The sequence below is a fragment of the Oncorhynchus masou genome, chromosome 2, assembly GCF_036934945.1.
Source record: "Oncorhynchus masou masou isolate Uvic2021 chromosome 2, UVic_Omas_1.1, whole genome shotgun sequence".
In the NCBI taxonomy this organism is placed as follows: Eukaryota; Metazoa; Chordata; class Actinopteri; order Salmoniformes; family Salmonidae; genus Oncorhynchus; species Oncorhynchus masou.
In genome coordinates, this window is record NC_088213.1 from 18,698,864 (window position 1) to 18,726,247 (window position 27,384).

Genomic DNA, 27,384 nt, shown 5'->3' on the forward strand with positions numbered 1-27,384 from the left:
AACACCCGGATGTGTGCGGCACTTCGACTGCATAGTAGAATCGCTGGATCCAGATAATATACTATTTGATGGGAATCAGATCGCGGATTACGACAACAAAAAAATGAAATCAACTGAATCAGTGCCGTTTTGGAATCACTGACAGAATGGAGGACGATCTGGTTTCAGAGGATGATATCTGTAAGAATTTATAATTCTCTCATTACTAACGGAATAGCTGTATGTATTGGTTTTTGTGATGCCTACTCTGCTCATCTGGCCTATATACTCTACTAGTCCAGGCAGCCTGCCTTTATCAGGTTATTGCACGCGCGGACACTGTATCAGAACAGATTCAGTCAGAATAATTGATTAATTGATAAGAGCTACCATGAACTGAAGCCAGTTGAAATACTAGGCTATGTTATATTGCAATGTGATGGTTGTCGGGCTGCATGACCGGGCTCATATGGTTCTTCCTTATAGGATGAAACCACAGCCTTTTGATTTGTATTACTTCTGAAATATTATATTGTAGTAGTGCTTGACTTGGGTATCAGATCGCTGGAGCTGAATACCAGCACCTGAAATGTTCTACTGCTTGAGCTCCTGCACCACTTATAGAATATTAGCAGGACCTAGTTTGGGAACCCTGGTCTCGTGGTGAGGTGTTTAGCTGTTGTTTTAGCGCTAGTTTATCATTGCACTTAGAAGAGGTTGGTGGAACCTTAATTGGGGAGGACAGACTCGTGGTAATGGCTGGAGCAGAATGGGTGGAATGGCACCAAATACATCCAACACATTGTTTCCATGTGTTTAGTGCCGTTCCATTTACTCCGTTTCAGCCATTTTTATGAGCCGTCCTCTCCTCAGCGGCCTCCACTGGTTCCATTCGTTTTCTGACTTAATGCTCAATGTACTGTTTGATGTAGGCCTGGCAATGTTGTGCATAGTACAAGCATATAACCTCGGGATAGACCGATCTAGGTCAGTCTCAACCAGTCTGTCAATGTTCTCTCATAAGAGAAACCGGAGTCTGTAGTCATAAAGAGTCTCAGAGTAAGAGTTCTGATCTAGGACCAGTTCCCCCCTTTCCATAGAATCGTATTAATTGTGATTAAAGGACTAAACTGATTCTAGATCAGCACTAAGACACTTCATGAATACAGTAGGAAGACTACACACACCAAATCACAGTTATCAATATAGAAACAGTTCAGTCGCCCTCACATGTTTGCCATATCCAGTATGTTGTGTACGCAAAGTGGGAATGTAGTGAGAGTTCTACATTGATGTTTTCCCCAATGTTGATTTAACCGTTAAAAGGTTCCTGGGGGGTGAAACGACAGGCAGCTATGGCTCTTATAGGCACGTACATACTGCAGTTGTGCCAATGATGGACAACCCATCGGGCACAACGCTGATGCAACAACAGAGAGTCTTTTCTGCGCCCTAAAAAATGATGGCACAATGGTTGTGTGAACGTTTTTGTGTAGACAAACTGTCCGTTGTATCACAAAATAAATATCATCTGTATCACAACCACTGTGTCATGTGTTTCAGGCTACATCAGTTGCCAACCTGAGTGAGAACAGGGCCTTAGGGACCTGCTGATGGCCGTTCATTCATCCAGGCTATGGCTGCTTCTCAAATGTCACCCGTATAGTGCATTACTTATAGGCCCTGGTCAAAGGTAGTGCACTACGTAGAGAATAGGGTTCAATTTGGAATTCAGCCTATGATTGAAATTCAATCTGCTGGCCCTACAGCATTACCACAGTCTATAGAAAGACAGACATCAGGCCTCCCGAGTGGTGCTGTCACGCCCTGACCTTAGTTTTGTTTACTTTATTATTTTGGTTAGGTCAAGGTGTGCCGTGGGTGGTTTGTTTAGTTTTTGTATTGTCTAGGGGTTTTTGTATGTCTAGAGTTTTTTGTAAGTCTAGATGTTTATATGTCTGTGGTTACCTAGATTGGTTCTCAATCAGAGGCAGCTGTTTATCGTTGTCTCTGATTGGAGACCATATATAGGTAGCCATATTCCTTGGGTAGTTTGTGGGTTCTTAGTCTACGTTTAGTTGCCTGTCTGCACTAGCCATATTAGCTTCACGGTTCGTTTTTGTTGTTTTGTTCAGTGTTTGTTCTTCCATTAAAAGAAGTATGTACGCTTACCACGCTGCGCCTTGCTCTCCTCCATACAACGACCATGACAGAAGAACCCACCAAAAAAGGACCAAGCAGCGTGCTAAAGAGGAGTGGACATCCTGGACCCGGGAGAAAGAGGAGTGGAAGACATGGTCCTGGGAGGAAGTAATGGCTGGGGACAAGACTCGATACGAGGGGACACGGCTAGCACGGAAGCCCGAGAGGCAGCCCCAAGATTTTCTTGGGTGGGGCACACGAGGAGATTGCCTAAGTCAGGTTGGATACTTGAGCCAACTCCTCGTGCTTACTGTGGGGAGCATGAGACTGCTCACGTACCGTGTTATGCAGAGATGCGCACGGTGTCTCCATTTCGCGTTCATAGCCCGGTTCGCTCTATTCCAGCTCTAGCATTGGCGGGCTAGAATGGGCATCCAGCCAGGAAGGAAGGTGCCGGCACAACGCTCCTGGTCTCCAGTATACCTCCTTGGACCAGGATATCCTGTGCCGGCTCTGCGCACTATGTCTCTGGTGAGTCTGCACAGACCAGTGCGCCCTGTGCCAGCGCCCTGTGCCAGCGCCCTGTGCCAGCGCCCTGTGCCAGCGCCCTGTGCCAGCGGCCTGTGCCAGCGCCCTGTGCCAGCGCTCTGTGCCAGCGCCCTGTGCCAGCGCCATGCATTTTCAGGGTGAAAATAAACATCCAGCCAGGATGGGTTGTCAGCTCTACACTCCAGACCTCCAGGGCGCCTGCACAGTCCAGTACGTCCTGTTCCTCTTCCCCATTCACTCGTCCTGAGGTGCGTGTCCCCAGCCCGGTACCACCAGTGCCGGCATCACGCACCAGGCCTACAGTGCGCCTTGGCAGTCCAGAGCGTCCGACGACAGTACCCAGTCCGGAGCGTCCGGCGACAGTACCCAGTCAGGAGCATCCAACGACGTTTCCCAGTCCGGAACCTCCAACGACGGTCCCCAGTCCGGAACCTCCAGCGACGGTCCCCAGTCCGGAGCCTCCAGCGACAGTCCCCAGTCTGGAACCTCCAGCGACGGTCCCCAGTCCGGGGTCGCCAGCGACGGTCCCCAGTCCAGAACCTCCGGCGATGATCCACGCAGCGAGGGTCCGCAGCCTGGGGCTTAGGGCGAGCATCCGCAGTCCAGAGCCTCCAGCGATGATCCACGGGTCAGTGCTACAAGGGCGGAGGGATCAGTGTAAAGAAGGGGGACGGCATCCAGAACCAGAGCCACCACCAAAGTTAGATGCCCACCCAGACCCTCACATATAGGTTTAGGTTTGCGGCCGGGAGTCCGCACCTTTGGGGGGGTACAGTCACGCCCTGACCTTGGTTATCTTTGTTTTCTTTATTATTTTGGTTAGGTCAGGGTGTGACATGGGTGGTTTGTTTAGTTTTGGTATTGTCTAGGGTTTTTTGTAAGTCTAGTTGTTTATATGTCTGTGGTTGCCTCGATTGGTTCTCAATCAGAGGCAGCTGTTTATCGTTGTCTCTGATTGGGGACCATATTTAGGGAGCCATATTCCTTGGGTAGTTTGTGGGTTCTTAGTCTATGTTTAGCTGCCTGTCTGCACTAGCCATATTAGCTTCACGGTTTGTTTTTGTTGTTTTGTATTAGTTTTGTTCAGTGTTTGTTCTTCCATTAAAAGAAGTATGTACGCTTACCATGCTGCGCCTTGGTCTCCTCCATACAACGACTGTGACAGGTGCAGTGCGAGAGGCGTCACTACAGACCTGGGTCCGATCCCAGGTCCAGCGTCGTCCGGGTTAGGGGAGGGTTTTGGCTGTGGGGGGGGCTTTACTTGGCTCATCGCGCTCTAGCGACTCCTGCAGGCTGATCTCGGTCGTCAGTTGAACGGTGACACATTGGTGCGGCTGGCTTCCGGGTTAAGCGTGTGGGTGTTTAGAAGTGCGGTTGATTTGGAGGACGCGTGACTCGGAGGTTTAGAGGACGCAAGGGGAGGAAAAGGGGGGGAAGAAAAAAGACAGGCATCAACATGAAGGCAAATAAATACATTTGACAGATCAATGGCGGCCTGGGAACAGTATGTTAACTACCTTGTTCAGGGACAAAATGACAGATTTTTACCTTGTCAGCTCGGGGATTTGATCTCGCAACCTTTCGGTTGCTGGCCCAAAGCTCTAACCACTGGGCTACCTGCCCCCTCCTTGTGAACAGAGATAGAGCCTGACACTTGTTCCTGTTTCTCCCATCCTCCTTTCCATGGTCCATGTCTGTTCACAGTGCTCCGGTCGGAGAAGGAATTCCACGATGCAGCAAAGAGGAACGACACGGACAAAATGCGGGAGCTGATGAAGAAAGGAGTGGACATCAAGACCAAAAACAAAGTGAGTGCATGTACGGGATTGGAGAGCATACACACACAGTCACAGTCTTTGGCAGATACACACACACATATGCACGCACGCACACACACACACACTTACACACAATAGTTTACCACTGTCAATTGAATACGGGATGCTATGCATGTTTTTCATGATAATGACTATTGTTGTGTTGAAACTTGACTGAAAGTGAGTTCACAAGAACTTCTACTAATTCCACAAAACTTCTACTGAGCTGTACTAATTCACATTAGTAAACTACAGTGCAAATACCCAGGAAGGATTTGATCTGACAGAGTCGATGCCAGTCAGTCAGTGCCACACTGCCAACGCTTTAGCAGCTGTAGCTTTGTTCCTGCCATTTGTGCTTTGAAGAAAAGGAAACAAGCATCTTGTTGTCCCGGGAAAAGGATATGACCCGGATTTCACCTCACTGTGGTGAAATAACACCCTCCGACTTGTTTCTCTTGGCTAGCATGGCCCAAGGTTTCACCGCTAGGTCGTTAACTGTTTCTCACTCAATGTTCTTGCAAATAAGTTGCATAATAAAAGTGTTTTTTTTTTGCAGTAAATTATAGCATGCAACTTATGTTTTCTTCTCTGTGTCTTGATGAACTGAATCACCCTGCAGGGATCATGAAAGTATGAAGCTGTCTATGTGGTTATATAGTGGAGGTACCTAGACTTTACATAACCTTTCAGAGCTGTTAGTGTATCTGTTCCAGTGGAAAGGGAGAGAGCTTCTGTCGACCTCAAGCTTCTTTATCTGCATGCTCACATCCACTGCAGATAAACCACCTTTCATACCTACATTATTGTTGTGTTTTATTTCATTCTGATTCAGAACACTTTAGTGTCCTACATTGGGTGATTTGGTTTGAAAGAACGGCTAAAAACACATAAAACAACAATATGAAAGAACAGTTACTCTCTCCTCTCTACACACTAAAAACACATCAAAAGCATTTCACATTCAATCACATTCAAATGCATCCCCTCGATATGTTCTGCTGTTGTTTCTCTCTCATCTCTATCGTGTTGTTTCTATCGTGTTGTTACTCTCCTCTATCGTGTTGTCTCTCTCTCTCTATCTGTCGTTGTTTCTATCTCTCCTCTCTATCGTGTTGTTTCTCTCTCCTCTCTATCGTGTTGTTTCTCTCTCCTCTCTATCGTGTTGTTTCTCTCTCCTCTCTATCGTGTTGTTTCTCTCTCCTCTCTATCGTGTTGTTTCTCTCTCCTCTCTATCGTGTTGTTTCTCTCTCCGTTTCTCTCTCCTCTCTATGTTGTTTCTCTCAAGTAAGACACAGACTCTATCTTGTTGTTTTTCTCTCTCTATCGTGTTGTCGTGTTGTTTCTCTCTCCTCTCTATCGTGTTGTTTCTCTCTCCTCTTACTCTCTCTCTCTGTTTCTCTCTCCTCTCTATCATGTTGTTTCTCTCTCCTCTGTTCTCTCTCCTCTCTATCGTGTTGTTACTCTCCTCTCTATATCGTGTTGTTTCTCTCTCCTCTCGTGTTGTTACTCTCCTCTCTCCTCTGTCCTCTCTCCTCTCTATCGTGTTGTTTCTCTCTCCTCTCATGTTGTTTCTCTCTATCGTGTTGTTTCTCTCCTCTCTATCGTGTTGTTTCTCCTCTCTATTGTGTTTCTCTCGCTCCTCCTCTCTCACCATTCTCATTATGTTTTCTCTCTCTTCCTCCTCTCGCTCTCCACAGAAAGGCCGTACAGCGCTGCACTGGGCGGCAGGGGCTGGAAACGAGCAGGCTCTACGTCTGTTACTAGACCATAATAATGAGGTGAATGTGGAGGACAGTGTAGGTACACACACACGCTCACACTTACACTCACTCTCACACTCACACTCACACAGACTGTATTTTATTGTGGGCTATGGCCTCACAAAGTTTATTGCAGTTACTCAGCCATGATCTACATTTTCTAATGAACTGCGCGTAAAATTGCTCATATCACCAAGTAAGACACAGACAGGCAGTCTAAATGGTGATTTAATGTGTTTTGCCACTGCAATGTGTTTTCTTAATTACAACAGACATAAGGTTGTAGCCTACATTCTGAATTAACCTACAAAACATTCAGACCCGTTGACTTTTTAAACATTTTGTTACGTTACTGCCTTGTTCTAAAATTGATTAAAGACAACTCTGTCTCTGTCAGTACTTTGTTGGAGCAGTTCACTTCTTTGGGTGTATAATGAGGGTCGATGAGCTGTTGGAAGATGAACCTTCACCCCAGTCTGAGGTCCTGAGCGCTCTAGAGCAGGTTTTCATCAAGGATCTCTTTGTACTTTGCTCCGTTATTCTTTCTCTTGATCCTGACTAGTCTCCCAGTCCCTGCTGCTGAAAACATCCCCACAGCATGATGCTGCCTCCACCATGCTTCACTGTAGGGATGGTGCCAGGATTCCTCCAGACGTGAAGCTTGGCATTCAGGTCAAAGAGTTCAATCTTGTTTTCATCAGACCAGAGAATCTTGTTTCTCATGGTCTGAGAGTCCTTTAGGTGCCTTTTTGCAAACTCTAAGTTAACTGTCTTCTGCCTTCTATTGAGGAGTGGCTTCCGTCTGGCCACTCTACCGTAAAGGCCAGATTGTTGGAGTGCTGCAGAGATGTCCTTCTGGAAGGTTCTCCCATCTCTACAGAGCAACTCTGAAGCTCTGTCAGAGTGACCATCGGGTTCTTGGTCACCTCCCTGACCAAGGCCCTTCTCCCCCGATTGCTCAGTTTGGCTAGGAAGAGTCTTGGTGGTTCCAAACTTCTTCCATTTAAGAATGATGGAGGCCACCGTGTTGTTGGGGACCTTCAATGCTGCAGAATGTTTTTGGTGTGCCCTTACCCAGATCTGTGCCTCGACACAATCCTGTCTCGGAGCGCTATGGAAAATTGACCTTTGACCTCATGGCTTGATTTTTGCTCTGACATGCACTGTCAACTGTGGGACCTTACATAGACAGGCATGTGCCTTTCCAAATCATGTCCAATAAGTTGAATTTACCACAGGTGGACTCCAATCAAGTTGTATGGAAACAGGATGCACCTGAGCTCAATATCGAGTCTCATAGCTTGAAAACAATTATAAACCCCATTTTTTTCTTTGTCATTATGGGATATTGTGTGTAGATTGATGAGGGGAAAAGTATTTAATCCATTTTAGAATAAGGCTGTAACATAACAACATTTGGAAAAAGTGCCCTGTATACATTACATTCAAAAGGTATTCCCACCCCTTGACTTTCTCCAAATGTTGTTGTGTTACGGCCTGAATTTAAAATGTATTCAATTGAGATTTTGTGTCAATGGCCTACACACAATACCTCATAATGTCAAAGTGTAATTATGTTTTTAGAAGTGTTTACAAATTCATTTAAAAAAATAAAGTCTGAAATGTCTTGAGGTAATAAGTATTCAACCGCCAAGCCTAAATAAATTCACAATGTGCTGAACAAGTCACATAATCAATCGCATGGTGCAATAATAGTGTGTAACATGATTTCTGAATGACTACCTCCTCTCTTTACCCCACACATATGTAAGGTCCCTGAGAATGACTACCTCCTCTCTTTACCCCACACATATGTAAGGTCCCTGAGAATGACTACCTCCTCTCTTTACCCCACACATATGTAAGGTCCCTGAGAATGACTACCTCCTCTCTTTACCCCACACATATGTAAGGTCCCTGAGAATGACTACCTCCTCTCTTTACCCCACACATATGTAAGGTCCCTGAGAATGACTACCTCCTCTCTTTACCCCACACATATGTAAGGTCCCTGAGAATGACTACCTCCTCTCTTTACCCCACACATATGTAAGGTCCCTGAGTCAAGAGGTGAATTTCCAACACAGATTCAATGACAAAGACCAAGGACATGTTCTAATGCCTTGCAAAGAAGGACTTTGAGTAAAACAAAAAGCAGACATTGAATATCCCTTTGAGCAGATACAGGCATCTTTCCTAACTCAGTTGCCGGAGAGGATGGAAACCACTCAGGGATTTCACCATGAGGCCACTGGTGACTATAAGACAGTTAGAGTTGAATGGCTATGATAGGAGTAAACTGAGGATGGATCAACAACATTGTAGTTACTCCACAATACTAACCTACATGACAGAGTGAACACAACATGCCTACCACTTTGAAGCTGATATCGATTTTCCAACTTCAGACAGCAATTAACATGCTTTGCTTGTTCATTTTAAAGTTCCCAGACCTCACTGAAAGTCCACCTGGGAATGTCAGAGGACAGTATCATCAGCAGTGTCCAGGAGCAACTGTCAACATCTGACCAAATGGTGGCTGCAGGACAGCTTTCACAAATAGATCAAGTGGTTGGAACTATGCTGGAGAACATTGAGAAGATAAGCAGCGAATGTGGCGAGGAATTGGTCTATCAAGAGTCACTGCGGTCTTCCTCCTCGTTGTCATTCTCAACTGCCAAATCACAGAAGACAGAGTGGGAATTTGCACTCCCTGGCACTCCCATTCCTTCTGAGTTACCCAAGAGTACTGCTCAGCCCATTGTAAGATGCTCAGTCATTGACATGAGTGAATCTACTAAGCCAAAACAATGGTGTGTGATGCCAGAACAAGCATGTTTGCCATAGTCGGTACCACCATGAAGAAGGTATATCCAGAGGCAGAAGGGCAGGTTACATCTCACCCTGATCTAACAGTTGCAATAGCTAGACTGGAGGAGCTCATATCTCAGGGTAGGATTGGTGCTCTCTCCCGTGATCTCAGTCACCAAGTCAACCGCATAATTTCTGATAGCAACTTGACCCCTCTGGGACTGACAGTGGAGGCTGGAAAGAGTGCATCTGATACCATCCTTTCGAAGCTGAAGAGGAATGACAAGGTGTTATTTAACTATTTTTTATTGTGAAACAAGCAAGAAATAAGACAAAAAAACTGAACTTGAGCGTGCATAACTATTCCCCCTCAAGTCAAAACTTTGTAGAGCCACCTTTTGCAGAAATTACAGCTGCAAGTCTCTTTGGACATGTCTCTATAAGCTTGGCACATCTTGCCACTGGGAGTTTTGCAAAACTGCTCCATCTCCTTCAATTTGGTTGTGTTCCATTGGTGTACAGCAATCTTTAAGTCATACCACAGATTCTCAATTGGATTGAGGTCTGGGCTTTGACTAGGCTATTCCAAGACAATTAAATGTTTCCCCTTAAACCACTCGAGTGTTGCTTTAGCAGTATGCTTAGGGCCATTGTCCTGCTGGATGGTGAACCTCTCAAATCTCTGGAAGACTGAAACAGGTTTCCCTCAAGAATTTCCCTGTATTTAGTGCCATCCATCATTCCTTCAAATCTGACATGTTTCCCAGTCCCTGCCAATAAAAAAACATGGTTATTTAAAAAATGTCTTAACCAGGTAGGCCAGTTGAGAACAAGTTCTCATTTACAACAGCAACCTAGCCAAGATAAAGCAAAGCAGTACGACAACAAATAAGAGTTAAACATGGGATAAACAAAAGTACAATCAATAACACAATAGAAAAATATATATACACAGTGTGTGCAAATGGAGTAAGGAGTTAAGGCAATAAATAGGTAATAGTTGTGAAGTAATTACAATTTAGCAAATTAACACTGGAGTGATAGATGTGCAGATGATGATGTGCAAGTAGAAATACTGGTGTGCAAAAGAGGTAGGTAGTTGGATTGGCTATTACAGATGGGCTGTGTACAGCTGCAGTTATTGGTAAGCTGCTCAGATAGCTGATGCTTAAAGTTATTGAGGGAGACATAAGTCTCCAGCTTCAGCGATTTTTGCAATTCGTTCCAGTCATTGGCAGCAGAGAACTGGATTGAAAGGCGGCCAAAGGAGTTGTTGGCTTTGGGGATGAACAGTGAGATACACCTGCTGGAGCGTGTGCTAAGGGTGGGTGTTATGGTGACCAGTGAGCTGAGATGAGGCCGAGCTTTACCTAGCAAAGACTTAGAGATGACCTGGAGCCAGTGGGTCAGCCGAATATGTAGCGAGGGCCAGCCGATGAGAGCATACAGGACGCAGTGATGGGTGGTATATGGGGCTTGGTGACAAAACGGATGGCACGGTGATAGACTGCATCCAGTTTGCTGAGTAGAGTGTTGGAGGCTATTTTGTAGATGACATCGCCGAAGTCGAGGATTGGTAGGATAGTCAGTTTTACGAGGGTATGTTTGGCAGCGTGAGTGAAGGAGGCTTTGTTGTGAAATAGATTCTAGATTTAATTTTGGATTGGAGATGCTTAATATTAGTCTGGAAGGAGAGTTTAGTCTAGCCATGCACCTAGGTATTTGTAGTTGTCCACATAATCTAAGTCAGAACCGTCCAGAGTAATGACGCAAGTCGGGTGAGCGGGTGCGAGCAGCGATTGGTTGAAGAGCATGTATTTAGTTTTACTAGCGTTTAAGAGCAGTTGGAGGCCACAGAAGGAGTGTTATGGCACTGAAGCTCGTTTGGAGGTTTGTTAACAGTGTCCAAAGAAGGGCTAGAAGTATACAGAATGGTGTCGTCTGTGTAGAGGTGGATCAAGGAATCACCCGCAGCAAGAGCGACATCATTGATATATACAGAGAAAAGAGTCGGCCCGAGAATTGAACCCTGTGGTACCCCCATAGAGACTGCCAGAGGTCTGGACAACAGGCCCTCTGATTTGACACACTGAATTCTGAGAAGTAGTTGGTGAACCAGGTGAGGCAGTCATTTGAGAAACCAAGGCTGTTGAGTCTACCGATAAGAATACGGTGAGTGACAGAGTCGAAAGCCTTGGCCAGGCTGCACAGTACTGTCTTTTATCGATGGCGGTTATGATATCGTTTAGTATCTCAGAGTGATGAGAGGTGTTGGGTTTGCGCCAGATATAGCGTTTTCCTTGATGGCCAAAAAGCTCAATTTTAGTCTCATCTGACCAGAGTACCTTCTTCCATATGTTTGGGGAGTCGCCCACATGCCTTTTGGCAAACACCAAATGTGTTTGCTTATTTTTGTTCGTTAAGCAATGGCTTTTTTTGCCACTCCTCCATAAAGCCCAGCTTAAAGTGGTCCTATGGACAGATACTCCTATCGCCACTGTGGAGCTTTGCAGCTCCTTCCTATCTTTGTTCTCTTTGTTGCCTCTCTGATGAATGCCCTCCTTGCCTGGTCCATGGGTTTTGGTGGGCGGCCCTCTCTTGGCATGTTTGTTGTGGTGCCATATTCTTTCCATTTTTTAATAATGGATTTAATGGTGCTCCGTGGGATGTTCAAAGTTTCAGATAGTTTTTTGTAACCCAACCCTGATCTATACTTCTCCACAACTTTGTCCCTGACCTGTTTGGAGCGCTCCTTGGTCTTCATGGTGCCACTTGCTTAGTGAAGTTGCAGACTCTGGGGTCTTTCAGAACAGGTGTATATATACTGAGATCACGTGACAGATCATGTGACACTTAGATTGCACACAGGTGGACTTTATTTAGCTAGTTATGTGACTTCTGAAGGTAATTGGTTGCACCAGATCATATTTAGGGGCTTCATAGAAAAGGGGGGAATACATATGCACGCACCACTTTTCAGTTTTTTATTTTTTAGTATTTTTTTGAAACAAGTTATTTTTTAAATTACACTTCCCCAATTTGGACTATTTTGTGTATGTCCATTACATGAAATCCAAATAAAAATGTATTTAAATTACAGATTGTAATACAACAAAATAGGAAAAATGCCAAGGGGGATGAATACTTTTGCAAGGCACTGTATGCTTGTCATATGCAAGGACTAGTTAGTTTTTTTTAAATAAAAAGAAACAGAATGAAGTTAAGCGCAGGCAACATCCTAGAAGAACCTGGCTAAATCTGCTTTCTAACAGACACTGGGTGTAACAATGTGCGCTGAGAGTCAGGAAGCAAGTTCAGGGAGTGTTTTAATAAAATAAACAGAACATAATAGAAAACAAGACACACTAACAGCACACAGACATAATACAGAAACAATGACACCTGGGGAAGGAACCAAAGAGAGTGACATATGTAGGGAAGGTACCAAAGGGAGTGACATATGTAGGGAAGGAACCACAGGGAGTGACATATGTAGGGAAGGAACCAAAGGGAGTGACATATGTAGGGAAGGAACCAAAGGGAGTGACATATGTAGGGAAGGAACCAAAGGGAGTGACATATGTAGGGAAGGAGGGAGTGACATATGTAGGGAAGGAAGGAGGGAGTGACATATGTAGGGAAGGAACAGGGAGTGACGCAAAGGGAGTGACATATGTAGGGAAGGAACCAAAGGGAGTGACATATGTAGGGAAGGAACCAAAGGGAGTGACATATGTAGGGAAGGTACCACAGGGAGTGACATATGTAGGGAAGGTACAAAAGGGAGTGACATATGTAGGGAAGGAACCACAGGGAGTGACATATGTAGGGAAGGAACCAAAGGGAGGGAAGGAAACCAAAGGGAGTGACATATGTAGGGAAGGACCACCAAAGGGAGTGACATATGTAGGGAAGGAACCAAAGGGAGTGACATATGTAGGGAAGGAGGGAGTGACATATAGGGAGTGACATAGGGAAGGAACCAAAGGGGGACATAGTGACATATGTAGGGGGAAGGAACCAAAGGGAGTGACATATGTAGGGAAGGAACAAGGGAGTGACAAAGGGAGTGACATATGTAGGGAAGGAACCACAGGGAGTGACATATGTAGGGAAGGAACCACAGGGAGTGACATATGTAGGGAAGGAACCACAGGGAGTGACAAAGGGAAGGAGGGTGACATATGTAGGGAGGAAGGAACCAAAGGGAGTGACATATGAACCAAAGGGAGTGACATATGTAGGGAAGGAACCATGTATGGGAAGGAACCAAAGGGAGTGACATATGTAGGGAAGGACAAAGGGAGTGACATATGTAGGGAAGGAACCACAGGGAGTGACATATGTAGGGAAGGAACCAAAGGGAGTGACATATGTAGGGAAGGAACCAAAGGGAGTGACATATGTAGGGAAGGAACCAAAGGGAGTGACATATGTAGGGAAGGAACCAAAGGGAGTGACATATGTAGGGAAGGAACCAAAGGGGGACATATGTAGGAAGGAACAAAGGGAGTGACATATGTAGGGAAGGAACCAAAGGGAGTGACATATGTAGGGAAGGAACCACAGGGAGGAAGGAAACCACAGGGAGTGACATATGAACCACAGGGAGTGACATATGTAGGGGAAGGAACCAAAGGGAGTGACATATGTAGGGAAGGAACCAAAGGGAGTGACATATGTAGGGAAGGAACCAAAGGGAGTGACATATGTAGGGAAGGAACCACAGGGAGTGACATATGTAGGGAAGGAACCACAGGGAGTGACATATGTAGGGAAGGAACCAAAGGGAGTGACATATGTAGGGAAGGAACCAAAGGGAGTGACATATGTAGGGAAGGAACCAAAGGGAGTGACATATGTAGGGAAGGAAGGGAGTGACATATGTAGGGAAGGAACCACAGGGAGTGACATATGTAGGGAAGTAGGGAAGGAACCACAGGGAGTGACATATGTAGGGAAGGAACATGACATATGTAGGGAAGGAACCACAGGGAGTGACATATGTAGGGAAGGTACCACAGGGAGTGACATATGTAGGGAAGGAACCAAAGGGAGTGACATATGTAGGGAAGGTACCACAGGGAGTGACATATGTAGGGAAGGAACCAAAGGGAGTGACATATGTAGGGAAGGTAATCAGGGAAGTGATGGAGTCCAGGTGAGTCTGACGACACGCAGGTGTGCGTAACCTTGGTGACAGGTGTGCGCCATAACGAGCAGCCTGGTGACCGAGAGGCCGGAGAGGGAGCACACTTGACACAGAGACAAATTCCCCTTTCAGCAGGACAATAACCTAAAACACAAGGCCAAATATACACTGGAGTTGCTTATCAAGATAACATTGGATGTTCCTGAGTGGCCTACTGTAGTTACAGCTTTGACTTAAATCGGCTTGAAAATCTATGGAAAGACTTGAAACTGGCTGTCTAGCAATGATCAACAATCAACTTGACAGAGCTTGAAGAATCTTTCAAATAATATTGTGCAAATATTGTACAATCCATGTGTTCTCAGGTGTGATTCTAACATGTATTGACTCATGGGTGTGAACACTTATGTAAGTTTGATATTTTTGTATTTAATTAACAATAAATTAGCAACATTTTCTAAAAACATGTTTTCATTTTGTCTTTATGGGGTATTGTGTTAAGATGGGTGAAAAAAGCAACAATTTTCTCCATGTTGAATATCAGGCTTTAAAACAACATTTGGAATAAGTCAAGGGGGAAAGTACTTTCTGAAGGCACTGTATATATTATATATGAGGCAGAGATGTAGGCTACATAATCATGGAGATCAAATTGGCTGCGAGTCCAGAAGAGGGTGAGTAAAGTGAACAGCAGCAGATACTTAGAAAATGTGTGTGTTCATTCTATTTCTACAACATGCTGTCCCTTCTCAGTTTGGTATGAATCCTCTGCTGCTGGCAGCCTGGTTCGGTCGCCTCAAGATCCTACAGATCCTCGTGGCCTCTGGCGCAAAGCTCAACTGTGAAAACAAAGTAAGTTATTCAATTAATTACATGAATTGACCAAATTCAATGGAACGGATCCTACCCCCAATGATGTAAATGCGGATAGAACTATATCATGCAATTACCTTCATGTTTTAATTGTGTCTAATTGTAACTAGTCATAGCTTGTGTAATTCAGGCAAACAATATGCTGTTTGTATTCACACCTATGTACACAAAAGAAAAGCCAACTTAACCAATTGCTTAATCAGGGGAACTCTGTGTTGGGTGGACTTCAAAAGGACAAGAAGTTGAGCTAATGTGTTCAAGTTTGTTCACTCAACAAATACTGCTTGAAGTTAGCTGAATTTGAACAAGCTTGTTGAGTAAAATTACAAATTCATGTTTGTTCAAAACCAATCATCTTCATATTTCCCTGCAGGTTTGTTTTCATAATTGTTGATTAATCTTATGCTACATTTTTCTGAACTTACCCAACCTGTTAGTAGTTGGCCTTATTGCACCAGTTACTGAGATGGCGGTTCCAGTTTAGATGATTTAGGTCTCATTAATCAAACTCCTCTACCCCAGCAGTCAATTTTGGGTATCCTTACTCTGGCTGGATTCCTCAAAAAATTACACATCACTTTGCAAGCCAGCATAATGTGTTTTGCAGGGTTGTGTCAGACCAGTGTGTTTATGGTGTAATTAGACCCTCAAAGAATGATACATTGTCATAAAGAGTTTAATTTAAAAAATAACATTCACAAACATTTTAGAATTTTAGCATCCAGGCAATGGCGGAGCAATTTCTGCATATTACGCCTTTAAAGCTTGCAAATATAGTGCTCTGTAAGTTAATTTGTCATAATAATTGACTGACTTACTTGACTTAAGCCTTTGGCTCCTATGAGGAGCATAGGCCATTGACAAATGTACTCCATCTCACTGGGTTTGGGGCAAGTGAAGTGTCACACCCTGACCTTAGAGACGTTTTATTTCTCTATTTGGTGAGGTCAGGGTGTGATTTGGGTGGGCATTCTATGTTTTCTATTTCTTTGTTTTTGGCCAAGTGTGGTTCCCAATCAGAGGCAGTTGTCTATCATGGTCTCAGCCTTTTCCCCACCTAATGTTGTGTGTAATTATTTATTTTCTGTCTGTGCCACAGTTGCGTCACGTTCGGTTTCTGTTTACCTGTTTTTTTTTGTGAAGGTTTCACTTTATTAAAGATGTGGAATTACATGCACGTTACGCCTTGGCTCATCTGTGACAGGGAGTTTGAAGACAGTGAACGTGACAGCAAGTTTTCCAGATCACACCACTTGAGGCGGCTTTCAGTCATTTCTGTCTTACAATTCATTGTTGTATTATAATAAGACTTATAATATGTTATGTATCCGTCTCTCTGTCAGAATGGGCTGGGCCTGCTGCACTGTGCCGCCCAGCGGGGTCATAGCAGAGTGCTGGAGTTCATCATGGAGGACCTAGTAGAGGATGTACTGCTGGACAGGGTGGACAATGTGACTGCCCCACACCACATTACCGGTTCTTCACTAGCAGGCTTTCTGCACTCCTAGTTCTTTCAAAGACCTTTCATAGCAAATTCCTTGAACTTGTATTTTCCTGGGAGGGCTTTCCTTTCCCAGGACTTTACCAGTACTGTCCTAGGGCTTTCCTTTCCTTATACTCTCCCTGTGTGTGCTTTAGTCTCAACCCTGCCTGGTTACAGGATTTACAAGGGAAATTGATGATGACACAATGAAAAAAATCTTGTTTCCTTTAAGAATTTGATTGATGCAGTATCACCACCCTCTGTGCACAACAGATACCTTGATGGTTTACTATGCTACCTATTATTTATCCTGTGCCATGTTAGATGTGTTTACTAGGATGTCAAACCTGCTTGTCGCATGTTGGCTGGACATCAGTGACATCAAGCCCCACCCCCAACAGCCAACTGTCGCTTACAGAGTGACAAACTAGTCCCTTGCTCTGTTGGCTAAAACGGTTGGCTTGTGTGTTTGTGCAGGAGGTTATTAGTTTGAGCCCTGCTTGGGGCAGAACAGAAGACACTGTTATTCCATTCTGTCAATACTTTCATACTGTAATTTGGTCATATTGTCATTAGTGTCATTTGGTCATACTGTGATGTTGTCATTACTGTTACTGTCTTCTTCTAGTTAATCCCTCACTCCCTGTTTTACTGTCAGTCTGGGAAGACAGCGTTTCACCTGGCTGCAGAACATGGACAACTAGAGGTGGTTGAGTTCCTCATCGGTATGGGCTGCACTCACGGCCTCAAGGATAAGGTAGGTTCAGACGTTGACACATACACACTTATAGGTTAATACATGATTAGGCTAGTGTTACAGTAGCGAGAGAGTAAACATGAACTTTAAACACCTTTGGAAAACGTGTTTACATTACTTTTTGTGTGTGTTTGTAACTAAGATGTTATCATGTAAATATAGCATTATGTCTTTGATGTGTTTTTATATATTGTATAGGATGAAAACATGGCCATCCATCTAGCAGCCAAGCATGGACATAACGAGGTCCTGCAGAAGTTAGTTGAGACAGGAGTGGACATTGACGAGAGAAACATAGTGAGTAAAGAACATAATGTCACTGTCAGGTGTGGTGTAGGGTTAAAAGCAGCCCAGAAACTATATTTTATATTCAATGCCTTTTAGCTGTCGTGGTTCCTGCTTCACTTTATATGGATAATGATGAGAGAAAAAAAGTTTACTATTAATTTGTTTTGCTTCTAAACCTTTATTTTGCCAGGAAATAACCAATTCTATTTGACTATAATAACAATTAGGGTTACTGCTACTTGTTCTATTTTATATGGTTGATTATTCCCTATTCTGTTGATAGAATGTATAGCTGATGGAGGCCTGTTGTGACATGATATTTGGTTCTCCAGGACGGACTGACACCTCTGCACTTGTCCTCTGATGGAGGTCACTATGAATGTGTCAAACTACTGCTGGAGGCCTGCTGTAATGTCAACGCGCTGACAAACGTAAGGGTCAACTTTCAATGAACTATAACTCATAAAGGCTTTATAGAGCATTCATCTATATATTCATATAGCTGTAAACGTATGGGCAGAGGACCACCTAGAAGTGGGTGCTTCCTATGCACTGACTGGGACCTTCTCTTCCAAGACAATGATGTTAAAACTCTTACAGAGACAGGCATGGGTGATAATACATGATTTCTAAAGCATCTAAATATGTCTTAGAAAGGGTTTATAAAGACTTTAAGTCAATTGTAATTAGTTTAAAGTAGTACCTGATTATCACACTTACATTTAAGACTGAATCTGAGATGGATGGATAGATAATTGGATAGATGGATAATTGGATAGATAGATGTATAATGTCAAAGTGCCAACTAATGTGTGAGACTGAGAGGTACATTAGTGAGTCTGAACTGTGACCTGTCCCACTATGTTGTTGTCTGTGCAGAAGAATATGAATGCCCTCCACTACGTGGCCCAGCACGGCTTTGAGAGGGAGACCAGTCTGCTGCTGGAGGCGGGGGTCAACACAGACACGGTGGATGGCGTGAGTATGCCAGCCAACCTTTAACCATATTGTACATACTACACTAGTTTGTGCATCAGTTAGCTCCCCTGTAGGAATAGTTGGTAGCACTTATTGCAACTTGGTTAGCTCCTCTTTCAAATTACAATAGTTAACAGCCAGGTCTTTTAGTTCAGCTCAACAGCTCAGAATACACCAGTAGGGTTCAGCATCTGCACCATGTCTTCTCCACTTTCTCTTTTTCCTAACTTTTTCCTACTCAGAGAATTGGTGCCACATTTGTTTGTATAATTCAGTGCATGTCCTATATTGATGTTTTCAGTAAAAGTGTTTTATTTTTTAAGGAGTAGGACAGTCCCACTCCTCTCATGTCTGTTGTATTGGATAGAGAGAGTCAATAAACAGGTGTTCTGACATGCTAGTTTTAAACCCATGCTGCAGCAGTAGGGTCCTGGAGGCAGCAGCTTAGACCACTGGATCCGCCCAAGACACAAAAGGTGTTTTTTCAGTGCCTCAGTGCAGAATAGGTTCTCTCCATAGATCTTTGTTTTGGTTTGTGTCTGAAACAAGACCACAAGCTACAGTACAACAGGCCTTTTCCTCCCACGTACCACTAATCAAAAGAGAACCATCGCACTCCCCCAGAAGCTTGGCTGGTGTGTAAAACCCGCCAATTCAGACAAACAAAGAGGTGTAATGGGTTGTTACTGAATACCTGTCTAAGTTATCCCTGATGCAGTGACCATTATAAAACACATTGAATAATGAAGTAAGCTTTACGCAACGTCTTTTTGAGGGGGGAACTCATTACACCTCCTTGTTCCTCCCACGTACCACACCTCTGGAACTCCCTCAATGACAATCTCAAAGCTGCTCAGACTGTTGGTGCATTTAAAGCAGGCCTTAAGACTCATTTCTGTCGGCTGGACTAGCCTCGTTCCTAAAGCAGGCCTTAAGACTCATCTCTGTCGGCTGGACTAGCCTCGTTCCTAAAGCAGGCCTTAAGACTCATCTCTGTCGGCTGGACTAGCCTCGTTCCTAAAGCAGGCCTTTAGACTCATCTCTGTCGGCTGGACTAGCCTCGTTCCTAAAGCAGGCCTTAAGACTCATCTCTGTCGGCTGGACTAGCCTCGTTCCTAAAGCAGGCCTTAAGACTCATCTCTGTCGGCTGGACTAGCCTCGTTCCTAAAGCAGGCCTTAAGACTCATCTCTGTCGGCTGGACTAGCCTCGTTCCTAAAGCAGGCCTTAAGACTCATCTCTGTCGGCTGGACTAGCCTCGTTCCTAAAGCAGGCCTTAAGACTCATCTCTGTGCTGGACGGCTGGACTAGCCTCGTTCCTAAAGCAGGCCTTAAGACTCATCTCTGTCGGCTGGACTAGCCTCGTTCCTAAAGCAGGCCTTAAGACTCATCTCTGTCGGCTGGACTAGCCTCGTTCCTAGTCTCCTATTGTTGTTTTCATGATATTGTTATATATTTTTAAATGTCTTGTTCAATATATTATAATTAAAAATATATATATTTTACTGTATTTCCTAGTTTATATTTCATTTTATGCACTTTGAGATTATTCTTGCATAATGAAAAGCGCTTTACAAGTATAACTTATTATTATTTACGTGGCATCTGTACGTGGTAACCATCAATGTGTATCTAATTTGACCTTGTGTTTTGAACAGCAACACACATCCCCTCTTCACATCGCCGTGCTCCACAATCACACCGAGGTGGTACGGCTGCTAGTAGATGCTGAATGTGATCTGGACATATCTGACAATGTGAGTAATGTTTCCACTCTCTATGGGCGTTACGTAAACACCTTACTGTATGGAAACATTCTATGCAATGTATTCAATGATTTGTTAGGCCAATGGTGCATCGTGTACCTTAAAGTGTCTGTATCGATTCTGAGTCATCAGGTTGCGTGATCTGTGTTTGAAGTTGTGTACATTATCATTGAGGTAAAGACCATAGAACAGAAGGCTTCTGTACAGTATACTGCCATAACACTTGTAACACTAATGACCTAATTCATCTCTCTTTTTTTCCCTCTCTCTTTTTCTGTCTCACTCTCTCGTTCTTTCTCCCTTCCCTCTCTACCTCCTTCCTTACAGAGGCTCCAGACAGCCCTGCACATCGCAGCAGAGCATGGAAGACAGGACATCGCTGAGATGATCCTCATAGCTGGGGTTAACCTCAAACTACTGGATAAGGTATTTGATTTAGTCTCATTTTAAATGGTAATTTTTTATCTTGTTCTTTATTTACCTTTAGAAGTGAGGTGATCCATTAAACGCCTGTATGTGGGAGTTGTAATGGATTGTTGATAAAGCGTGGATAAAACCTCTTGAAATTTGTTATCTAATTTCCAATGTGGTTGGACAACTCATTGAGAGTATCAATCACTGAAGATATGGTATCTAAATCGTATCAATACAGATAACGTGTTTCACTGACAGTCACACTTGCAATAAAAATTCAATAATGTCAACTTTATTTTCCTTGATGGTAAAATTGCATTGGAAACAATGTTGTGTATTTAAATAACTTGTATCATATAATACAAACATTTAACATCAGAATTCCCAACACACTTAAACACAATTTCTAAGAAAGCTTCCATTTTCACATGTCATCAGTCTGGCACAGCAGATGCTTCCTCCTGTGAGTAATAGTTCTGAGACTAGGTTATCATCTCAGGGGCTCTTTGTGTAGTATGGGACCAGCCAGTGTCTCACTGCTTCAATTAAGTCATTTCCCCTATTCCCGTTAAAGTGTGTTTAAAGGGCTCAAGCATTATTTCATTCCAGTCTGAAGACTATGCCAGGATCCTGTTAATCAGAGCACACCGGAGAAAAACATTTTGCAACAGAAAACAACAAGTATTGCTTATTAGATAAGTTTAGGTAGTACCTCTCATTTCACTGTTTCCCCCCGAATTAGTGCTAATGAACTGGACCCACGACCCAGGTGAATTGGTGCTAATGAACTGGACCCACGACCCAGGTGAATTAGTGCTAATGAACTGGACCCACGACCCAGGTGAATTGGTGCTAATGAACTGGACAGGTGAATTGGTGCTAATGAACCTGACAGGTGAATTGGTGCTAATGAACCGACCCAGGTGAATTGGTGCTAATGAACTGGACCCACGACCCAGGTGAATTGGTGCTAATGAACTGGACCCACGACCCAGGTGAATTGGTGCTAATGAACTGGACCCACGACCCAGGTGAATTGGTGCTAATGAACTGGACCCAGGTGAATTGGTGCTAATGAACTGGACCCAGGTGAATTGGTGCTAATGAACTGGACCCAGGTGAATTGGTGCTAATGAACTGGACCCAGGTGAATTGGTGCTAATGAACTGGACCCAGGTGAATTGGTGCTAATGAACTGGACCCAGGTGAATTGGTGCTAATGAACTGGACCCAGGTGAATTGGTGCTAATGAACTGGACCCAGGTGAATTGGTGCTAATGAACTGGACACAGGACCCAGGTGAATTGGTGCTAATGAACTGGACCCAGGTGAATTGGTGCTAATGAACTGGACACAGGTGAATTGGTGCTAATGAACTGGACACAGGTGAATTGGTGCTAATGAACTGGACACAGGTGAATTGGTGCTAATGAACTGGACACAGGTGAATTGGTGTTAATGAACTGGACAGGTGAAGGTGAATTGGACACAGGTGGTTAATGAACTGGACACAGGTGAATTGGTGTTAATGAACTGGACAGGTGAACAGGTGGTGAATTGGTGCTAATGAACTGGACACAGGTGAATTGGTGTTAATGAACTGGACACAGGTGAATTAGTGTTAATGAACTGGACACAGGTGAATTAGTGTTAATGAACTGGACACAGGTGAATTAGTGTTAATGAACTGGACACAGGTGAATTAGTGTTAATGAACTGGACACAGGTGAATTAGTGTTAATGAACTGGACACAGTGTTAATGAACTGGACACAGGTGAATTAGTGTTAATGAACTGGACCAGGTGAATTAGTTTTAATGAACTGGACACAGGTGAATTAGTGTTAATGAACTGGACACAGGTGAATTAGGACCCAGGTGAATTAGTGTTAATGAAACTGGAATTAGTTTTAATGAACTGGACACGGGTGAATTAGTTTTAATGAACTGGACACGGGTGAATTAGTTTTAATGAACTGGACACAGGTGAATTAGTGTTAATGAACTGGACACAGGTGAATTAGTGTTAATGAACTGGACACAGGTGAATTAGTGTTAATGAACTGGACACAGGACCCAGGTGAATTAGTGTTAATGAACTGGACACAGGTGAATTAGTGTTAATGAACTGGACACAGGACCCAGGTGAATTAGTGTTAATGAACGGGACCCAGGACCCAGGTGAATTAGTGTTAATGAACTGGACACAGGACCCAGGTGAATTAGTGTTAATGAACTGGACACAGGACCCAGGTGAATTAGTGCTAATGAACTGGACCCTGGACCCAGGTGAATTAGTGTTAATGAACGGGACCCAGGTGAATTAGTGTTAATGAACAAGACCCAGGACCCAGGTGATGTACTGTATGTCATATTGAATCCAGTGTTGTGGCTGTGTGTTGGTACTCTCAGCAGGGGAAGACTTCTCTGGAGGTGGCAGCCAGAGGAAACCATGTCATCTTAGTGGACATGATCATCAAAGCAGACCGGTTTTACAAGTGGGAAAAGGTAGGTTCATATTTTAACGCAAATGTAAAAACTCTTTCCATCATTGAACTGCAAGGTAGCGCCTGCAGCTCTACTTTGTTCATGTTGAGATCGACTACTTTAGGTCTTCGCAGCTGTACCAGATCATCACGATTCCGGAATGAATGTTTTAGAATTTCAGAATCAAATATCAGTCTGCTTCGCAGCTCAACTGCAATGCAGTCAATCTCAAACACACACCCTTTCTTTGTGTACCAGGACAACGTGATCAGCGATGATGATTCGTGGCTGGGGAAGCAGCTGAGCTTTAAGCAGGACCACCAGGTGGAGACCCAGCACCTGCGCTCTGTCACATGGAGGCTGGCCACCAAAGACCTGTCCCGCGGGGAGTGGAAGAGCCTCGCACAACACTGGGGCTTCACGGATGCCCACATACGCTCCATAGAGCAGCAGTGGACAGGTGAAGTGTTGGCTTGGTCTAGAAATAACCCCCAGAGCCTAGCTCGTTGTAATGTTCAGATCTGAAGCAATCACATAGGTCTAAGTGAAAATTCAACTTTTCCATCTAACTTTCTATCTGATTTTAAGGGCGCTTCCGCCATATTGCTTACATTCATATGATTCCTTCAGATCTGTAAGCACCAAAGAGCCTAAGGAATAAGGAGTTAGCAGCCTGGGCGGACAGGTAGCCTTTAGGTGAGAGAGGCTGACCAGTAGCCAGAGGGTTGCCAGTTCAACATAGAGGGTTAATTGACAGATCCCAGGTACCATATCCTGCCGTTGTGCCCTTGAGCAAGGCACTTAAGCCCAGAACTGTCCTTATTGTAGCCCATCTATTTTATATAAGTCTCTTATGACATTCACATATGTTAGGTACAAAGAGCTTCAAGGAGCATGGGCACCGTATGTTGCTGATCTGGCTGCATGGAGTAGTCATCGCAGGGGAGAACCCAATCAAAGGCCTGTATGAGGGACTGACGGGGATCTCCAGGACCGACCTAGCTGGTGAGTCAATGGAACGGGGGACAGGAGTCAACACCCATCAGGTATTCGAACCTGAGCACAAGGGCACAATGGGCGAATAGCATTTTTAAAAATCAAAAACAACAATGGATGTTCTTATCGGACTGTACTGTCCAATCATTGTCAGTCATTTCATGCCTACTGAACACTGCCCAGCTTCCCTCTAGACCACACTGCTGTCTAGCCTGGGGGAGGTAGTTGTCCAAAAGCTTTATGAGCATATTATGTAGTGGTGTAAAGTAACTAAGTAAAAATACTTAGAGTAGTTTAAGTAGTACTTCAATCTTTTGGTATTTGTTTCATTAGCCCATTGTTGATATAGTCCAAAAATGTTTTGCATGTCAGCAATGAAGTTTTCATGATATATAAGTAGAGAAATCCAGCCGGTAAGATGCATTTTGCATCATAAGATGCTGTGTTTTGCGTTTTGCATCAGAGGATTCAAAATGCATCACACCGGCTGTATTTCTGTACTTTGAAAGGATATCTGAACTTTACTTTATTATTTATATTGTTGACAACTTTTACTTTTATTCTAAAACAGTCCTAAAGCAAATATGTACTTTTTACTCCCATACATTTTCCCTGTCACCCAAAAGCACTGGTCACATTTCGAGTGCTCAGGTAGGACAGCAATATAATCCAATTCAATGACCAATATAACGGCTTTTCATCCCTACTGCCACTTTTCTGGCCAACTCACTAAACACAAATTCTGAATTTAGAAATTGTCTGAGTTTTGGAGTGTGCCCCTGGCTCTCTGTAAATTTAAAAAACAAGAAAATTGTATCGTCTGGTTTGCTTAATATAAGGAATTTGATGTATAGTATTTACTTGTACTTTTCTCAAGAATGACAATTTAGTACTTTTTCCACCACTGATATTGTGGTTATTAATTACATAAGTACATTAAATGCTGGTTTGACCATCTTTTATCATCTCTACCAGTAATGGTCCGTAGCCCGTAGGTCAACTTGAATGAACAAAGAAGTTTCCTTTTTCTTTTTCAACAGAAAGCATCAGACAGAAGGCAAATGCAGACACAAGCTCTCCCAAGAAATGCACCGCCATGTGAACAAGTCCATCCTGAAACACACTGATATACTGCAGGAATAAATGCCCATTTCAGGGTTCAAAACTAAAAATAGTGTCTGAATAAAGTTAACACACTGAACAAAATATAAATGCAACATGTAAAGTGTTGGTCCCATGTTTAATGACCTGAAATAAATGATCTCAGAAATGGTCCATATGCACAAAAAGCTTATTTCTCTCAAATTTTGTGCACAAATTTGTTTACATCCCTGTTTGTGAGCATTTCTCCTTTGCCAAGATAATCCATCTGCCTGACAGGTGTGGCATATCAAGAAGCTGATTAAACAGCATGATCATTATACAGGTGTACCTTGTGCTGGGAACGATAGAAGGCAACTCCAAAATGTACAGATTTGTCACACAACACAATGCAACAGATGTCTCATGTTTTGAGGGAGCATGAAATTGGAATGCTGACTGCATGAATGTCAACCAGAGCTGTTGCCAGAGAATTTAATGTCCATAAGTCTCAAGTCATTTGAGAGAATTTGGCAGTATGTCCATCCGGCCTCACAACCACAGACCACATGTATGGCGTTATCTGAGCGAGCGGTTTGCTGATGTCAACGTTGTGGACAGAAAGCCCCATGGTGGCGGTGGGGTTATGGTATGGGCAGGCATAAGCTACAGACAACGAACACAACTGCATTTTATCGATGGCAATTTGAATGCACAGAGATACCGTGACAAGATTCTGAGGCCCATTGTCGTGCCATTCATCCGCCGCCATCACCTCATGTTTCATCATGATAATGCACGGCCCCATGTCGCAAGGATCTGTACACAATTCCTGGAGGCTGAACATTTCCCAGTTCTTTCATGTCTTGCGTACTCACCAGACATGTCACCCATTGAGCATGTTTGGGATGCTCTGGATCTACGTGTATGACAGTGTGTTCCAGTTGCTGCCAATATCCAGCAACTTTGCACAGCCATTGAAGAGGAGTGGGACAACATTCCACAGCCTTATCAACTCTATGTGAAGGAGATGTGTCGCGCTGCATCGGGCAAATGGTGGTGAAACCAGAGACTGACTGGTTTTCTGATCCAAGGTATCTGTGACCAACAGATGCATATCTGTATTCCCAGTCATGTGAAATCCATAGATTAGGACCTAATTCATTCATTTCAATTGACTGCTGTCCTTAAATAAACTATAACTCAGTAAAATCTTTGAAATTGTTGCATGTTGTGTTTATTTTTGGTCTGTATATATTTAATGCTTATGGAGGCACCCATGTTAATATATCTAATATGTTATGGTGCCCAGCAACCTGTAATTCGACCCCTGGATCAGTCAAAGATCCATGTATGTCTGTCATACAGAGAACTATAGCAGTCAGTGTTTTTCTCTAAGTTCAACTGAATTAAATGTTAAGAGTTTTTTGTGTGTGGGGTGGTGCACTGTAAATGTGAAAAATATTTGCTCTACTGGTGCAGGTGCAATGAAATTAAATGTTCTACTGAGCCATTATATTTCCATATTCTAGGCACCATGCATTTAAGACCTTGTTGTTTAGCCTAAAAGGCAAAGAGGGCATAATAAAAACAATATTTTTCATGCCTGAAAATAAAACAAATATTCTACCATTTAATTTTTTCATACCTGACAAGTAAAAAATGTTTTCTCTCTACATCTGCCATATTAATAGAATGCTTTTTTCAATGTTTTACTAGCGAGACCACTTGTTTTGTACTGCTTTCAGCTGTGTGGTGAAGTATTCCACATTGGTCTCTTCTGTACCGGACTGCAATGCCAACTCAGTCTACTAAATTACAACTGTTCATGACTATGCAGCTCAATAACTAAAATAGGTGGTGGTTCTACCACATGGTAGATTTTTACCATTAAAATGCCAATACATATTGTGTAAAGATCTGTTTTTAACAAATGCTTAACTGTTTTCTATTTTCTTGTATTGATGGACAATGCACTGGAATGGACTGTTATTTAGTTGATCACTGTTTGGCTTGTACATTTAGGTCAATTAAACAATTTGTGATCAACAA

At 43.5% G+C, this 27,384-nt stretch overlaps 1 protein-coding gene across 4 annotated transcripts; it reads left to right on the top strand.

Moving 5' to 3' along the window:
- On the top strand, positions 1-27,384 carry ankdd1a (ankyrin repeat and death domain containing 1A). Of its 4 annotated transcripts, none has more exons than XM_064989266.1 (15): positions 1-180; positions 4,375-4,478; positions 6,188-6,286; positions 14,967-15,065; positions 16,430-16,537; positions 17,198-17,326; positions 17,525-17,623; positions 17,947-18,045; positions 18,494-18,592; positions 20,249-20,347; positions 20,684-20,782; positions 23,182-23,277; positions 23,515-23,716; positions 24,130-24,261; positions 25,293-27,384. In XM_064989266.1, the coding sequence occupies exons 1-15, from the start codon at positions 147-149 to the stop codon at positions 25,352-25,354; spliced, it is 1,560 nt and encodes a 519-aa protein (XP_064845338.1). In that variant the 5' UTR covers positions 1-146; the 3' UTR covers positions 25,355-27,384. The 4 variants fall into 4 exon arrangements, with proteins under 4 accessions (XP_064845338.1, XP_064845348.1, XP_064845365.1 ...); XM_064989276.1 differs by having other exon boundaries at positions 6,188-6,268; XM_064989283.1 differs by having other exon boundaries at positions 2-180; positions 17,228-17,326.